This window comes from Desmodus rotundus, chromosome 9 (assembly GCF_022682495.2).
Source record: "Desmodus rotundus isolate HL8 chromosome 9, HLdesRot8A.1, whole genome shotgun sequence".
Taxonomy (NCBI): domain Eukaryota; kingdom Metazoa; phylum Chordata; class Mammalia; order Chiroptera; family Phyllostomidae; genus Desmodus; species Desmodus rotundus.
In genome coordinates, this window is record NC_071395.1 from 46459844 (window position 1) to 46477925 (window position 18082).

Below are 18082 nucleotides of genomic sequence, written 5' to 3' on the forward strand. Positions count from 1 at the left end.
CCCTGGCTATTGTTAGATTGCTCTTAACTACAATTTCTCTGGTTATATTTTGTTTGCTTTTTTCTTCTGTTGATTATGTTCCAGTTAAAGGTGAGATCATATGGTATTTGTTCCTCACTGCCTGGCTTATTTCACTTAGCATAAAGCTCTCCCATTTCATCCATGCTGTTGCAAAGGGTAGAAGGTCCTTCTTTCTCTCTGCTGCATAGAATTCCATTGTGTAAATGTACCATAGTTTTTGGATCCACTCATTTGCTGATGGGCACTTCGGTTGTTTCCAGTACTCACCTATTGTAAATTGTGCTGCAATGAACATTGGGGTGCATAGTTTCTTTTGGATTGGTGTTTCAGGGTTCATAAGGTATAATCGCAGTAGCGGAATTGCTGGGTCAAAGGGCAGTTCCATTTTTAGTTTTCTGAGGACATTCCATACTGTTTTCCACAGTGGCCTCACCAGTCTGCATTCCCACCAACAGTGCACTAGGGTTCCCTTTTCTCCGCATCCTCTCCAACATTTGTTTGTGGGTTTGTTTATGTTGGTTACTCTGACTGGTGTGAGATGGTACCTCATTGCGGGTTTATTTTTTTTAGAGTGATAAATCTTTTTTTTTCTGATATATTTATTGATTATGCTATTACAGTTGTCCCATTCCCCCGCCTCACTCCACTCCATCCTGCCCACCCCATCCCTCCCACATTCCCCTCTATAGTTCATGTCCATGGGTCATACTTATGAATTCTTTGGCTTCTGCATTTCCTACACTATTCTTACCCTCCCCCTATCGCTTTTCCACCTATCATCTATGCTACTTATTCTCTGTACCTTTCCCCCCTCTCTCCCCCTCCAAATCCCCTATTGATAACCCTCCATGTGATCTCCATTTCTGTGGTTCTGTTTCTGTTCTAGTTGTTTGCTTAATTTTCTTTTGTTTTGGTTTAGGTGTGGTTGTTTATAACTGTGAGTTTGCTGTCATTTTTACTGTTCATATTTTTTATCTTCTTTTTCTTAGGTAAGTCCCTTTAACATTTCATATAATAATGGCTTGGTGATGATGAACTTCTTTAACTTGACCTTATCTGAGAAGCACTTTATCTGCCCTTTCATTCTAAATGATAGCTTTTCTGGATACGGTAATCTTGGATGTAGGCCCTTGCCATTCATGACTTGGAATACTTCTTGCCAGTCCCTTCTTTCCTGTAAGGTCTCTTTGGAGAAATCAGCAGATAGTCTTATGGGAAGTCCTTTGTAGGTAACTGTGTTCTTTTCTTTTGCTGCTTCTAAGATTCTCTCCTTCTCTTTAATCTTGGGTAATGTAATTATTATGTGCCTTGGTGTGTTCCTCCTTGGGTCCAGCTTCTTTGGGACTCTCTGATCTTCCTGGACTTCCTGGAAGTCTATTTCCTTTGCCAGACTGGGCAAGTTCTCCTTCATTATTTGTTTAAATAAGTTTTCAATTTCTTGCTCTTGTTCTTCTCCTTCTGGCACTCCTATAATTCGGATGTTGGAACGTTTCAAGATGTCCTGGAGGTTCCTAAGCCTCTCCTCATTTTTTTGAATTCTTGTTTCTTCATTCTGTTCTGGTTGAATGTTTCTTTCTTCCTTCTGCTCCAAACTGTTGATTTGAGTCCTGGTTTCCTTCCCATCACTGTTGGTTTCCTGTACATTTTCATTTATTTCAGTTAGCATAGCCTTCATTTTTTCCTCTAATTTGCGACCATATTCAACCAAGTCTGTGAGCATCCTGATTACCAATGTTTTGAACTGTGCATCTGATAGGTTGGCTTTCTCTTCATTGGTTAGTTGTATTTTTTCTGTAGCTTTGATCTGTTATTTCATTTGGGCCTCTTTTTTTGGTCTCTGTGTGCCTGTTACATTGAAAGGTGCAGAGCCTTAGGTGTTCACCAGGGAGGGCAACGCACATGGCTGTCTTGTGACACTGTATGTGGGGTAAGGGTTTGAGAGAGAACAATGCTGCTTGCTCTGCCCTCTGCCTGTTTTCAGTCACATCCCCTGCTACCCACAATCAAATTGAGCCCTTCTTGTGCTGATTCCTGGGTGGATGGGTTTGTGTACATTCCAGGACCCTGTTGATCTCTCAAGTGAACTCTCCTGTGAGGCTGAGAGCCTGTCCCGCTGCTGCCTCAACCCGAACAGGTGTTCTCAGTCAGAGGTTTGCAGCTTTATTTCCCTGTGTTGGAACTCTTGGTTGTGTGGTCTGTCATGCTCCCCACTTGTTCCTCTTGTTTATCTGCACTCCAATGTAGGACTGCCCTGTCTGACAGCCACCGCCTTGCTGGGTGCACAAATCACAGCCTTGCTTGCACTGTCCTCCAGCCACTGCCTTGCTGCGAGTCCTTTCCACCCTGCTGCCCATCCCCGTCCCTATTACCGGTCTGTAAGAATGTTTCTTCAACTCCTTGGTTTTCGGACCTCCATACAGTTCAATCTTCTGTCAGTTCTGGTTGTTTTTCAGTTTCAAATTTGTTGTTGTCCTTCCTCTGGTTGTGTGTGGAGGCACAGTGTGTCTACCTACACCTCCATCATGACCGCTTATTTCTCAAAGGAAACCTTGCAGGCAAGAAGGGGCTGGAAAGGAGTATTCAAAGTCATGAAAGGCAAGAACCTACATCCAAGATTACTCTACCCAGCAAAGCTATCATTTAGAGTGAAAAGGCAGAAAACGTGCTTTCCAGATATGGTCGAGTTAAAGGACTTCATCATTACTAAGCTCCTATTATATTAAATGTTAAAAGGACTTATCTAAGAAATAGAGGATCAAAAACTATGAATAGTGAAATGACAACAAACTCATAACTATCAACAACTGAACCTAAAAAACAAAAACAAAAACTAAGCAAACAACTACAACACGAACAGAACCAGAGAAATGGAGATTTGTTCTCCATTGGAGGATTTTCAGTAGGGAGGGGGAGGGGAGGAATGGGAGGGGAAGTTACAGGGAATAAGAAGATTAATTGGTAGGCATAAAACAAACAGGGGGACGTTTAGAATAGTATAGGAAACAGAGAAGCCAAAGAACTTATATGTACAACCCATGGACATGAACTAAAGGGGGGGATGCTTGAGGGAGGGGCATACATGGTGGAGGGGGCATAAAGGGGAGAAAAAAATGGGAAAACTGTAATAGTATAGTCAATAAAATATACTTAAAAAAGAAAAGTAACATATTACAAGTTTCTGGGGATTATGATGTAGATATCTTTGGAGGTTCTTATTTTGCTTATCACAAAATTTTTTTCCAGTAATAATCTTCATGGTGTCACACAGGGGCCCTTATGTAAATAAGTCAAATTAAGTATTTTTCAGAAGTATAAAGGACACATGCACTAAGCCAAAGGGGGTAGGTTCGAGGTTGGGAGGTAGGGATAGGTGGGGTGAGGGGACATGGTGGGGTAAAAATGGAGACAACTGGACTTGAACAACAATAAAAGAAGAAGTACATCATATGATATTGTTCATGAATCCTTATATTCAATAATTGAACAATGAATTTATAACTGTCTAGAATGAGTGAATGCTCACTATCCATTCAAAATTACACGCAAATGATTTTTTGTTCTGAAGACCTAAAACTACCTACACACTCATTTGATTCAAAGAACCTCTGGGCCTGCACCATGGCCTGCATTTGAAATATAATCCTGAGTGACTTATATGCACATTGAACTTGGAGGTGTGGTGATCTAGATGAAGCTTCTTCACCTTCGCATGTTGACAATAGGGCTGGGATAATTATTTCTGTTGGATATTGTAGGTGCTGAGCAGCCTCCCTCCACACATTGCCAAGTGTCTCCAGGGGCAAAATCATCTCAGGTAGAGAACCACTGGCTCACAGTTTGAAAACTGGAAGCAACCTGACAGATTCCAATCAAGGCCCACCACTCACTTTCTCATACATTTTAGCAAATCACTAAAACCCTTCAAGCCCCATTTCTGCAAAGGGGAATGGAGTCCATAATAGTAATACCTCATAGAGTGGAGTTTTCAAAAAATTAAATCAGACACTGTGTATAAGGTACTCAGATTATATGGCATAAAACAATCAAAACACATCTCTCATAATTAAAAAATATTTTATAATGAGGCACTAAATGACAGCTCTTAATTTGTGAAATAAGTACAAAATCCCTAACTATTTTGACAAATGTGTCAAGAAGGAAAAAAGTGTGGTGCCCAGGACTGCATGTCAAAGGAACAGAGCTCTCCCCTCATTGAAGAGGGGGTAGCAATGCTCTGCAGACATCAGGGCTGTGGCCCCCCACAAGTCAGTGCTTTAAGGATCAAAGCAACCTGGTCCTGAAGGTTTTCTTAATCTCAGACTTTGGAGAAAATGTTAACTCAGGGCTGGGATAAGGTGGAGGAGGTAAGACCTCTGGTAAGCAGTGAGATCCAAGACAAGGAATCATAAAGTCTAAATTCACCTGGCTTCTACCATGGTCTTCTGGGATCAGAGTCACAAATTTTCTTTCTGTTTATTCCAGAGGTCCAGAGGGAAATCAGGCACTTAGATGTAGGAATAACATAAGGGAAATGTGCCTGATGAGCAGATATACAGAGAGCTCTAAATATCTCCCCCACGCTGTTCCTCAGCTTGTACAGTGTCGGTGGACAGGACATGGTTGTTGCTGTTGAATTCCCAAGTCTGGCTCAGGAACTCATGCTTCACTTCTCTGTGCTGTCTTCTGTGGATAGGGCAGAGCTTCAGTCTCCATCATCCACCATCCAGGGAGCAATTCTGACTGGCACACAGAGACCTTCCTTTCAGAAAACACATCCAGGGGAGTCTTACAGCCTGGTAGGTACATCAGGAAAGGGTCGGAGAGAGTAGAACCTGAGAACTTTTACTAAGTTACTAAGACCTTAATCAGCACAGCCCCAAGACCAGATATCTCTGTTTGTATTCTTGGTTAAGTAACTAATTTATACTTAATTTACTTAATACGTTAACAAGGATGTGTCTGTTTGAATCTTCACTCCAGGGCCATAGCTGACAATTAAGTGATGAGACTGGGATTCAGTGGGATGATGCTGTACAATGAGTGAGGTGCCAGAAATGGTTGCAGGCAAATGAAAACACATTGGGAAGTTTTGATGTTTGGGGAGGAAATGGAGCTTCAGGTGTGGAGAACAGTGCAGTGAAGTGAGAGTGCTTGTAATAAATTTCTTAGACAGGCTTATTTGAGTACATTTTGTATTAATTGAAAGATCCAGACCAGTGGAGGTAGACAGCATCTTGCAGCTGCTGATGGTGAGACATACATTGCAGTATCTTCTCTCATGCTGAGTATTTACATGAAAAAATATTTAGTAAGTCTGAAAGGAAATACTAAATAGTTTTGTAAGAGGGTGCAGTCAGGGGGCCCCCAAAGAAGGATTTGTAATGATTAAGTCATTACTCTTAAGTATATCCAGAACTCAGGGTGTGCAGGAGATATTAAAAATATGGGATGTCCTCGCCTCCACAAGTCCAAACTGGGTGAAGGGACACGTGGAGCAGGGCCATTGAGAGTTGTTTTGCATAGCAACAGTTTTGGAAATAACCTCTATTTAAGAAGGGTCATTTAACATATCTATACCTTTTGACTTGTTTCATGGATATGTTAAATAGCTGTGGCCATGCTTTGAGCCAGGGAGATGGGAGTGACTTTCATGCAGGATGTAACTGGGAGGTAACTTCCCCCCACCCCACACTGTTAGTGTAAGAGCTTGGAGATGATTTGCTCCACTCCACAAGGCCACACCTGCCCGGACTTATTATTGCAGCCCAGTAAAGCGGGAAAAATATGGGAGTGCTGACCGGAGTAGCCAATTGTGGGAGGAGTCAGAAATGGGGCTACAAAGGATAATTGGTGCTGGGATCTAAACCCAGGTGTGGCAACCATTCGAGATTGGGACCACATGGCTTTGGTGAGAGACAGGACACACAGCTTTGAGGTGCTACCTTTTACCATGTGGATTAGGAAGCAGGAGAGACATCCCGGGAAGAAAAGGGGTGAAACAACTCTTGCTGGTGGGCCATAAGAAGGTGTCAGTCACGTGGTTTTGCATTAACTGGAGATTGTGGTGGCTGATGGTGCTGGGAACTGCAGGAGGCCAGCCAGCCAAGCACAGATTGCTGGGAACCAAGGGGCCACCTGAGCCAAGGACTTCTATTTTTTTCCCTGTGATACAGTATCTCAGACTGGGCAGAGGGGGAAGGAAGGACTGTGTGTGTTTGTGGGTATTCTAAGGGACTTTGGGATCTCAATGAAGACATTAAGTCATTACTTTAGGTTTGTATAACTTTTGAATAAATAATTCCTTTCCTATTCACAAGTCTATGACATTGAGAGCTGTCATTCCCTGGCAGTAGGCAAGCAAATCTAAAACAGGGGGACCCCAGGAGAAGGGGGAGTCCATTTGGTAATAGTATATAGTTCCCCCCCCCTCCACGGGTCCGTTTCTGTAACAAGCACACATATGTGCGTATATTTCTAGATGTCAGAACCTGGCATGGGTCTCACTGGATAATGTCAAAGTGGCTGTAGGGCTGGGCTCCTCCTGGAGACTCAGGGGACAATCTGTTTTCTCCCAATTCCAATTTGTGTTCTGACCACCTGCATTCCTTGGCTCAGGACCCTCCCTCCTTCATCAAAGGCAGCAGTGTTGCATGTTCTTCTGGTCTCCCTCTCTGCATCTAGGGGAGCACTGTGCTGACCTTAGTCCCCCTGGATGATCTTGCTCATCCTCTACCTTCAAATCAGCTGATTAGCAGCCCTGTTCCTTCTACTACCCTCATCCTCCCCTTGCTAGGAAAAAATATTTTATTCCAAGGTACTGGGGATTAGGGACAACATCTTATAGAAGTTTTCCTGCTTGCTACAAGTTGTTTTTCATAAATGTATTATTCTGTGCCACTTAAGCATGCTTATGTTAATATAACACAGATTTAACCATAGCCTCTGGAATGAGTGAATACACTCTTCCTTCACAACTCCATGGAGACATGATATTTGGATCATAGAAACTAAAATGACCTGCAACTGAGTCTAACACAGAACCACAGTCATTCTTCCCAGAGAGTGGTCCACAGACCAGGACGTGCAGCATCAACACCACCTGGGCCCTAGTCAGAAACACAGCTTCTCTGAGCCTGAAGGACATGCTGAATCAGATCCTACATATGAACTAGGATCCTGGAGACCTCATATGAATTTGAAAGTGAAAAAGTCTGGTGTAAAGTAGGTTTGGTCACTTTTTTTGTTTTTTTTTTTGGTGGTTCAGCTTTAACTTTATTATTTTTTTTTAATTTTTATTGTTATTCAATTACAGTTGTATGCCGTTTCTCCCCATCCCTCCACCCCACCCCAGGTGAACCCACCTCCCTCCCCCACCTCCACCCTCCCCCTTGGTTTTGTCCATGTGTCCTTTTTTTTTTCTTTTTTTTTTTCCAGATTTTTTTTTTATTGTTATTCAATTACAGTTGTATGCCTTTTCTCCCCATCCCTCCACCCCACCGCAGGTGAACCCACCTCCCTTCCCCCCCCACCCTCCCCCTTGGCTTTGTCCATGTGTCCTTTATAGTAGTTCCTGTGATCCCCTCTACCCACAGTCCCCGCCCCCACCCCCCACCCCCACCCTGGCTATTGTTAGATTGTTCTTAACTTCAATGTCTCTGGTTATATTTTGTTTGCTTTTTTCTTCTATTGCTTATCTTCCAGTTAAAGGTGATATCATATGTTATTTGTCCCTCAATTCCTGGCTTATTTCACTTAGCATAATGCTCTGCAGGTTCATCCATGCTGTTGCAAAGGGTATAAGCTCCTTCTTTCTCTCTGCTGGGTAGAATTCCATTGTGTAAATATACCATAGTTTTTGGATCCACTCGTTTGCTGATGGGCACTTCGGTTGCTTCCAGTACTTGGCTATTGTAAATTGTGCTGCTATGAACATTGGGGTGCACAGATTCTTTTGATTGGTGTTTCAGTGTTCTTAGGGTATAATCCCAGCAGCGGAATTGCTGGATCAAAGGGCAGTTCCATTTTTAGTTTTCTGAGGAAATTCCATACTGTTTTCCACAGTGGCCTCACCAGTCTGCATTCCCACCAACAGTGCACGAGGGTTCCCTTTTCTCCACATCCTCTCCAACATTTGTTTGTGGATTTGTTTATGTTGGCCATTCTGACTGGAGTGAGATGATACCTCATTGTGGTTTTAATTTGCATCTCTCTGATGGCTAGTGATGCTGAGCATCTTTTCATATGTCTCTGGGCCCTCTGTATATCTTCCTTGGAGAAGTGTCTGTTTGAGTCCTTTGCCCATTTTTTAATTGGGTTGTTTGTCTTCCTGGAGTGGAGTCGTGTCAGTTCTTTATATATTTTGGAGATCAGGCCCTTGTCTGAGGTATCATTGGCAAATATGTTTTCCCATACTGTTGGTTCTCTTTGTAATTTGGTGCTGTTTTCTTTAGCCATGCAGAAGCTTTTTATTTTGATGAGGTCCCATTTGTTTATTCTTTCCTTTATGTCCCTTGCTTTAGGGGATGTGTCTGTGAGGATGTTGCTGCGTGGAATGTCTGAGATTTTCCTGCCAATGTTTTCCTCAAGGACTTTTATGGTGTTACGGCTTATATTTAAGTCCTTTATCCATCTTGAGTTTATTTTCGTGTATGGCGTGAGTTGGTGATCGAGTTTCATTTTTTTGCACGTAGCTGTCCAGATCTCCCAACACCATCTGTTGAAGAGGCTGTTTTTGCTCCATTTTATGCTCCTGCCTCCTTTGTCAAATATTAATTCATTGTATAGACTTGAGTTTATTTCTGGGCTCTCTATTCTGTTCCATTGGTCTATGTGCCTGTTTTTATGCCAGTACCAGGCTGTTTTGATTACAGTGGCCTTGTAATACAGTTTGATATCAGGTATTGTGATCCCTCCTGCTTTGTTCTTCTTCCTCAAAATGGCTGCATCTATTCGGGGTCGTTTATGGTTCCATATGAATTTCTGAAATGTTTGTTCTATATCTGTGAAATATGTCATGGGTACTCTAATAGGGATTGCATTGAATCTATAAATTGATTTGGGTAGTATGGCCATTTTGATGATGTTAATTCTTCCAATCCATGAGCATGATACATGCTTCCATTTGTTTGTATCTTCCTTAATTTCTTTCTTCAGTGTTGTGTAGTTTTCTGAGTACAGGTCTTTTACCTCCTTGGTTAGGTTTATTCCTAGGTACTTTATTTTTCTTGTTGCTATAGCAAATGGGATTTGTTTCCTGATTTCTGTTTCTGCAGTTTCGTTGTTGGTGTACAGGAATGCCTTTGATTTCTGGGTATTGACTCTGTATCCACCTGTTTTGCCAAATTCATTTATTAGGTCGAGTAGTTTTTTGCTGGAGTCTATAGGGTTTTCCATGTACACTATCATGTCGTCTGCAAACAGTGACAGTTTCATTTCCTCCTTTCCAATTTGGATGCCTTTTATTGCTTTTTCTTGTCTGATTGCTGTGGCTAGGACTTCCAATACTATGTTGAATGGGAGTGGTGAGAGAGGGCATCCTTGTCTTGTTCCTGATCTTAGTGGGAAAGCTCTAAGTTTTTGTCCATTGAGTGTGATGTTGGCTGTAGGTCTCTCATATATGGCCTTAATTATGTTGAGGACTGCTCCCTTTATTCCCACTTTGCTGAGTGTTTTTATCAGAAATGGGTGCTCTATCTTATCGAACACTTTTTCCGCATCTATTGATATTATCATGTGATTTTTGTCTTTGCTGTTGTTGATGTGATGTATTATGTTTATTGATTTGCGAATATTGTACCATCCTTGCATCCCTGGGATGAATCCCACTTGGTCATGGTGGATGATCTTTTTAATATATTGCTGGATGCGGTTTGCTAGTATTTTGTTGAGAATTTTAGCGTCTATGTTCATCAGCGATATTGGCCTGAAGTTTTCTTTCTTCGTTGTGTCTTTATCTGGTTTTGGGATTAGGATGATGTTGGCTTCATAAAAAGAGTTTGGGAGTCTTCCATCAGTTTGGATTTTTTCGAATAGTCTGTGAAGGATAGGGGTTAGCTCTTCCTTAAATGCTTTGTAGAATTCTCCTGTGAAACCATCTGGTCCAGGGCTTTTGTGTGATGGGAGTTTCTTGATGACTGCTTCAATTTCCTTTGCTGATATTGGCCTGTTCAGGTTTTCTGCTTCTTCTTCAGTCAGTTTTGGAAGATTATATTTTTCTAGAAATGTGTCCATTTCATCTAGGTTTTCAAATTTCTTAGCATACAGGTCTTCATAGTAATTTCTTACGATCCTTTGTATTTCTGTGGTATCAGTTGTAATCTCTCCACTTTCATTTCTAATTCTGTTTATTTGGATCCTCTCTCTTTTCTTCTTGATAAGCCTACTTAAAGGCTTGTCGATTTTGTTTATCTTTTCAAAGAACCAGCTCCTGGATTCATTTATCCTTAGAATTGTGCTTTTAGTCTCTATGACATTTAGTTCTGCTCTGATCTTGGTTATTTCCTTCCTTCTGCTTGCTCTGGGCTGTCTTTGTTGTTGTTCCTCCAGTTCTTGTAGGCATAGGGTTAGGTTGTTTGTTTGAACTGTTTCTAACTTCTTAAGGTAGGCCTGTATTGCTCTGAACTTCCCTCTCAGGACTGCCTTTGCTGTGTCCCATAGGTTTTGGGTTGTTGTGAGTTCATTTTCATTTGTTTCCAGGAAGTTTTTGATTTCTTCCCTAATCTCGTTCTTGACCCATTCATTGTTTAATAGCATGCTATTCAGTCTCCAAGATTTTGAGTGTTTTGGGTTTTTACCCTTGGGGTTGGTTTCTAGTTTCAGACCCTTGTGGTCAGAGAAGATGCTTGATAGGATTCCAATTTTCTTGAATTTGTTGAGGCTTGCTTTGTGTCCTATCATGTGGTCTATCTTTGAAAAAGTTCCATGGACACTTGAAAAGAATGTGTATTTTGCTTCTTTGGGATGAAAAGCTCTGTATATATCAGTTAAGTCCATTTCCTCTAGGGTATTGTTAAGTGACACAATATCTTTGTTGATCTTTTGTTTGGAAGACCTGTCCATTTTTGATAGTGGGGTGTTAAAATCCCCTACTATAATTGTGTTGCTGTCACTATCTTTCTTGAAGTCCTCCAAGATTTTCTTTATGTATTTGGTTGCTCCTATGTTGGGTGCATATATATTGACAATGTTTATGTCTTCTTGGTGGATTCTTCCTTTGAGTATTATGAAGTGACCTTCTGGGTCTCTCTTTATAGCCCTTCTTTGGAAGTCTATTTTGTCTGATATGAGTATTGCTACCCCTGCTTTTTTTTCCTGTCCGTTTGCTTGGAAAATTTGTTTCCAGCCCTTCACTTTCAGTCTGTGTAGGTCTTTTGTCCTGAGATGGGTTTCTTGTAGGCAGCATATGTGTGGGTCATGTTTTCTTATCCATTCAGCTATTCTATGTCTTTTGATTGGAGCATTTAATCCATTTACGTTTAAGGTTATTATCGATAGATAGTTATTCATTGCCATTATTTCCTACCTGTGTTCCTCTGTCTTTCTCTTTTCCTTCCTTTCCTTAAAGCAGTCCCTTTAGCATCTCTTGCAGAGCTGGTTTGGTGGAGCTGTATTCTTTTAGACTTCTTTTGTCTGGGAAACTCTTTATTTGGTCTTCTATCTTGATTGAGAGTCTTGGTGGGTAAAGTAGTCTTGGTTGCAGGCCTCTGGTTCTCATTACTTGGAATATATTTTGCCATTCTCTTCTGGCTTGGAGCGTTTCCATTGAGAAGTCAGTTGCTAACCTTATTGGGGCTCCCTTGTATGTTACTTCCTTTTTCTCCCTTGCTGCCTTTAAGATCCTCTCTTTGTCTTGGAATTTTGCCATTTTAATTATGATGTGTCTTGCAGTGGGTCTCTTTGTGTTCCTCTTGTTTGGGACTCTCTGTGATTCCTGGATTTGGGTGCCTTTTTCTCTCCTCAGATTAGGGAAATTTTCCATCATTACTTTTTCAAACAGGTTTTCTATCTCTTGCTCTTCTTCTTCTCCTTCCGGTATTCCTATTATATGGATATTGTTACGTTTCATGTTGTCCTGCATTTCCCTTATTGCCTCTTCATTCTTTCTGAGCCTCTTTTCCTTTTCTTGCTCTTTCTGGGTGCTTTTTTCTACCTTGTCCTCCAGCTCGCTGATTTGATCCTCTGCTTCATCAAGTCTGCTTTTCATTCCTTCTACTGTGTTCTTCAATTCAGAAATTGTATTCTTCATTTCCTCTTGGCTCTTGTTGATAGTTTCTATTTCCTTTTTCATGTTGATATAGTTTGCAGTGAGTTCATTGTAGTTTCCTTGTAGTTTCTGGTAGTTCTCTTTGAGCTCGGAGAGCTCAGTGAGCTTCCTGATGACCATTGCTTTGAACTCAGTATCTGATAGTTGACTTGCCTCTTTTTCAGTTAGCATTCTTTCTGAGACTTCCTCCTTTTCTTTCATTTGGGAATTGTTTCTTTGTGTTCCCATTGTTTGTGAGACTCTTCTTGTTGGCCTCTGCTTCTTAAATTGCTCTATTCTGACTCCCTTGGTTTATGGTATGAACTTCTATGGTAGAATGCCAATGGGATTCGGCGGTGCTGTCTCCTTAATCTCCTGTGCTCACTGGTCTTGAGCTGACGTTTATGGGTTTAACACAGTCCAACTCTAGTCTTTTCAGCACTCCATGTTTTGTTGTCTCACCTATGGGAAAAAGAGAAAGGGGGGAAGAAAGGAAAAAAAAAGATGGGAAGGAGGGAAAAAGGAAATAGAAAAGGAGGAAAGGAAGGAAGGAGGGAAGAAGGAATAAAGAAAGATCGGAGGGAAGATAAGAAGGAATTTTAACAAAAATTAAAACATAGAAATAGATAAAAGAAGGCAGGAAGAAGACATAAAAATGGTAAAGGATGGGAGGAAGAAGGAATGAAGAAAAAAAAAAGAGAGAGGAAGAAGGAATTCAGGCGGAAAGGAGGAAAGGAAAAAAAAAAATCTTCTGCTGGCTTTAAACCGGTCAGGTTAGTTCTGCTGGTCATCCTGTCTGTGCAACGGGAGGGGGTGGTTGGAAGGATTGGTTTCACTTTTCTCCCTTCCTGGGCCACACTCTTCGCTGTTGTTCAGCCTGCAGTCTCCCCTAGCCCTGCAGCTCCCCTCTGCTGGGTGTTCTGCCTTTCACCTAGAGAGCTAGTAGCGCCCTGCAGGGCTCTGTGCACAGGTGTTAGGTAGGCGTTGTAGGTGTGGTCCCTGGCAGGCAATCAGGGTGTTGATCAGCCAATCCAGCAGCTTTGTTCTTGGGACGCGCAAGCGGCGGCTCCAGCCGCTTTGGCTTGGGCGGGTGCGCTCGCAGCAGGGGGATCCAGCTGCTTTGGGTTTGGGAAGCTCTCAAGCGGCTTTGTGCTTGGAGCGGGCAGCCGGCCGATCCAGCCACCCTGGGCTTGAGTCTCTTGGGCAGGCGGGGCCGCCTTGTGACTGAATCACGCGGCACTCAGGTCCGAGGTTTTGGGCCTGTGGGTGGAGCAGCTAACCTCTGCTCCAGATGCTCTCAGAGGTTTCAGGTGTGGGCGCCCCTCCGGGGTTTCATGTGTGTGCCTCCAGTTCGCTAATTGCGTGCGTGCAACAGGGCCTCAGGTGAGCGCCGGGGCTCCAGGGCTGCTTATCCTGCGCTGGCAGTCCAGGGGCGGAGGGGGGAGGGGCACCAGGGGCCGCGGCTGCTGCCGAGAGTTCTCTAACTAGCCCCTGAGTGTCTCTATTTTCTTTTTCTTTTTGAGAAATTCCTCCTTTTCAAGCCCCCCTGGTCCAATCAAGCACCTGGCTGCTCACAGCTCAGCCTGGCCCTCTCCCAAGACTCCTGCAGCAGCCCCTGCGCCAGGGCTGGCGCTTCTGCTGCCCTTGTACCGCGCGGTCCCGGGTCCCGGGGACCTTATTGTCCTTGAGCACTCTTCTTACTGTCAGATCTTTCAATATCCTCTATCTTTGGTCTCTGATCTTCGTATATGCTGGAATACTGTTGGCTGTTCGCTCTGCTCCTCAGATCAGCTAGGTATTTCCCTGGCGTTGAGGGGAAGTGGACTCTGCTCCCACCTATGTTGCCGCCGTCTTCCGGAACCCCCCTAAAAATATCACTTTTTAACATTGACATTTGGGGAGGGATAATAACTGGGGTGGGTTGTATGTGTGTTTGTGAATTGTAGGTGTTTAGTGGTATCCCTTCAAGTATGGCTAGGGGCAAACTAATTTATGGTTGAGGCCAGCTGACTAGAAGCGACCTGAAAAAGTTATTATCAAGGCCCATCACATGCTCTGATATTAACTTTGATTGAATCACTAACCCCCTGCAGATCCTCCCTAAGGCCTTGCTACTGGCCGTTCCCTCTGCTGGGCACACACTTGCCCACATAATTGTGATTTCCCTCCTTTTCTCCCTTGAGTTCTGTGCTCAAATGTCTCCTTGTTGGCAGGTCTTGCCTAAAAACACGTGAGACATAGAATGGCCTTGTCACTTTCTCCTTTAGACCTGCTTTCATTTTCTGCACAGGATTTGTCACCATCTGTAATGTTAAATTTATTTCTTTTATTTGTTTCTGTATTTGATAGGGGACTCAAGAGTTGGAAAATTTTAGTTTAAGGTAAATAGTTAATAAGCCTAGTAGGTGATGCGCATGTTAAAGCTGTTGTTTCAGGAACTGCAGATAAGGCCCACTACTCCCTGGAGAGACAGCTGACCTCCTGGGGCACAGCTGGAAACATCCAAGCCTTGTGTTCTAGGGAGAGACAGACACCTGCCTGTCTTCCCGGGGACAGCTAACTGCCCCAGGCTAGAATACTGCACTTTTTAAATCTAATTTTCCCCGAATTTCAAAACCCCTCACTGCACTTTGTTCTGTGTTGTAAAAAGGCTGGCGTGGAAAGAAAATGTAAGATGGTCCATTAGGGTATGAACCGCTGTCTTCTCAGATCACCAGTCATCTGAATAAAGTGCCCATAAAGATTCAATCCCTGTCTCTGCTTATTGGGTTCCGTATGTGACAGGCAGCAAGAACGCTTTTTTTTTTCCGGTTTCATATTCTCTGCCGGTATTTACTGGTAAGGAATTGTGTTCTTCAGCACCTTCTACTCACAGCCTGGACAGTGTGGAAAACATATTCTGCAGTCAATTTATACTCCCAAAGTACCTGATATATTTCTCATTATAACTGTAGTATGCCTGACATCTTGGGAAAAAAGCAGGTTGGAAACAAAATGCCTACTCTGAGATGACACAGAAAACTCCTACAGGGGACAAATCCATCTGAAATCACTGAAATTAATTTCTTGACTACAAAATATAAACGGTAGCATAGAGCTATGCGAGTAATACTGGCTTATAAGAAAATTACTCCTGTTCTCTTTCACCATCTTGAAAGTCAGCTCCACCTCATGGATCCAGGGAACCTTACTAGAGTGTCAGAGTTTCTTCTCCTGGGACTATCAGAGGAACCAGAACTGCAGCCCCTCTTATTTGGGCTGTTCCTCTCCATGTACCTGATCACTGTGTTGGGAAACCTGCTCATCACCCTGGCTGTCAGCTCAGACTCCCACCTCCACACGCCCATGTACTTCTTCCTCTCCAACCTGTCCCTGGTAGACATCTGTTTCACCTCCACCACCATCCCAAAGATGCTGCTGAACATCCAGACACAGAGTAAAGCCATCACCTATGCAGGCTGCATCAGCCAGATGTATTTTCTCATACTCTTTGCAGGGTTGGACAACTTCCTCCTGACTGTGATGGCGTATGACCGATTTGTGGCCATCTGTCACCCCCTGCACTATACGGTCATCATGAACCCCCGGCTCTGTGGACTGCTGGTTCTGGTGTCCTGGATCATAAGTGCATTGGATTCCTTGCTACAATGCTTAATGGTGTTGCGACTTTCTTTTTGTGCAGATTTGGAAATCCCCCTTTTTTTCTGTGACTGCCAACAGGTAGTCCAACTTGCCTGTTCTGACACCTTTTTGAATGACACAATGATGTATTTTGCAACTGTGCTACTGGGTGGTGGTCCCCTGGCTGGGATCCTTTACTCTTACTCTAAGATAGTGTCCTCCATACAAGCAATCCCATCAGCTCTGGGGAAGTATAAAGCATTTTCCACCTGTGCATCTCACCTCTCAGTTGTCTCCTTATTTTATGGTGCAGGCCTCGGAGTGTATCTCAGCTCTGCTGGTACCCACAGCTCACAGTCCAGTGCAACAGCCTCAGTGATGTACACGGTGGTTGCACCCATGCTGAACCCCTTCACTTACAGTCTCAGGAACAGAGACATAAAGAGAGCTCTCAAAAGATTCTTTGGGATGGCAGGTACAAAGGGGACAATCACCCTGAGTCTGAAAAAGTGACCTTGCTTTATTGGCCCCAAGACTCAAAACCAGAAATTATGATTTTTTAATCAAATTGTGGGTTTTGAACTTGCTCCTTGTATTTCTGTCCTGGAATTTCGTGTGTTCATTTCAACTTCTCTATACAGTTTAAGTCACCATTTTATTAAGCTTTCTACTTTGTCTGTTGTCTAAATAGTTATTACCTTTGTCCTTTTTCTTTCTCAAAGATTTTTCTAACTTTGAATAGGAATATTTGGATGTTTTTATTTACTTCTGTGGCAACAAAAATCTTAAGAATAATTTCTTCTCCAATGACATATTATTGTAAGTAATTTGTTTTTGTTCTGTAGGTAGAATAATAGTAAGTGATATTACTGATGTGGAAAAAACCTCACTTGGCTTCTAAGTGTATACATTATTTCATTATATTAAAAAAATGTGATTCTTTGATCAGGATATGGAAGTAGAAATTACTCTCTCATTTATTTCCTCGAGTTTCTGTTTCTATGATTTCAACGTCTCTCTACGATTCAAGTGAATTATTTAATACCTTTTCAACACTGTGATCTCCAGCAGCTTTTCTTTGTCATATTTCTCCTCTCCCAAATTGATTCCCAACCTTGGATGAAACATTCAGATATTGCCATTTACCTCATGACTTACAGGGATTTGTTAAGAACAAATTCTTTTGAAATGAAATATACTGAGTCATTTTTCTTTTGTTTCACTAAAAGAAACATCTTGAGATGTAGTACTCCTACGGAATTATACTGCACCTGGTAACCAAAACCATTTATATCATTTCATAGAAGAGGAAACTAGAAGAGCACAGTTTAACACTTCTTGTACATCATTTCTTCATATCTCATTTCAATAAGAGCAGGCCTACCGTAACTGCTCTTATTGAAAATGTAGACTTCAACATATAGTGTGTTTAGTAACAGGCCATTGAGTTGTCTTCCCTCTTTAGGGTCCTGATTCTCATTGAGCTTTGTGTCCACATTCTTAGAATAGTAACAGGCAAAACTGACCATCAAATCATGTCTCCAATCCTAGTTGACATGCAAACACAAACTTCAATACTTAGTTTAACAGAATATGTCCTGAGAGTCAAAGACGATCTTAAGTCTGAAGAAGCAAAATTTTAAGTCATACATTTACTACTATGTAAACTAGTTTTTATGGTGTATGTTTACTTATTGATGTGTATAAGATCAGTGTCCAAGTGTAAAGAAATTTATGCTTGGGGTGAAGTATTGCTTGGTGTAATTATGTTTTCTATGGAATGATCTTCCTACCTCCACTTGGAAACTTTCATTGCTGCCTAAAAATATGACTCCCTCTATTGCTCTAAATGAAGCATTTCCCCCTACTGTAAATATTATTTTAACCACTGGAGAGGTAGGGAAAGAGCTACATCAATCTCATGCAGTGTATATATTACATATGTGATCTATAGATATGTCATATATATATGTAAATGGCCAAACAATGACTCACTAGAGAGCCTGCATTCCTGTCCAGTTCTGGGACTTGGAGTCGTACGTGCCGCACAAACACACATGTTCTTTCAACCACTTCTGCTTACCTACAATGGACACTCAATGGACTCCCTCTTTAATGTAGTTATGTGAAGTAAAGTTCAATAACAGAATAATCATGAATGCCATCTTTAAATATCAAAACAAAAGTCTACAATAACAA

General features: G+C 42.2%; 1 protein-coding gene across 1 annotated transcript; it reads left to right on the forward strand.

Moving 5' to 3' along the window:
• The first annotated feature begins 4640 nt into the window (after positions 1 to 4640).
• On the forward strand, positions 4641 to 16719 carry LOC112308153 (olfactory receptor 7A17). Its single transcript, XM_053910391.2, has 2 exons — positions 4641 to 4817; positions 14913 to 16719. The coding sequence occupies exon 2, from the start codon at positions 15362 to 15364 to the stop codon at positions 16394 to 16396; it is 1035 nt and encodes a 344-aa protein (XP_053766366.1). The 5' UTR covers positions 4641 to 4817; positions 14913 to 15361; the 3' UTR covers positions 16397 to 16719.
• Positions 16720 to 18082: the final 1363 nt, after the last annotated feature.

Excerpts from the sequence above, each read along its gene's own strand:
- LOC112308153 (XM_053910391.2), top strand. The coding sequence starts at position 15,362 with ATGCGAGTAATACTGGCTTATAAGAAAATTACTCCTGTTCTCTTTCAC.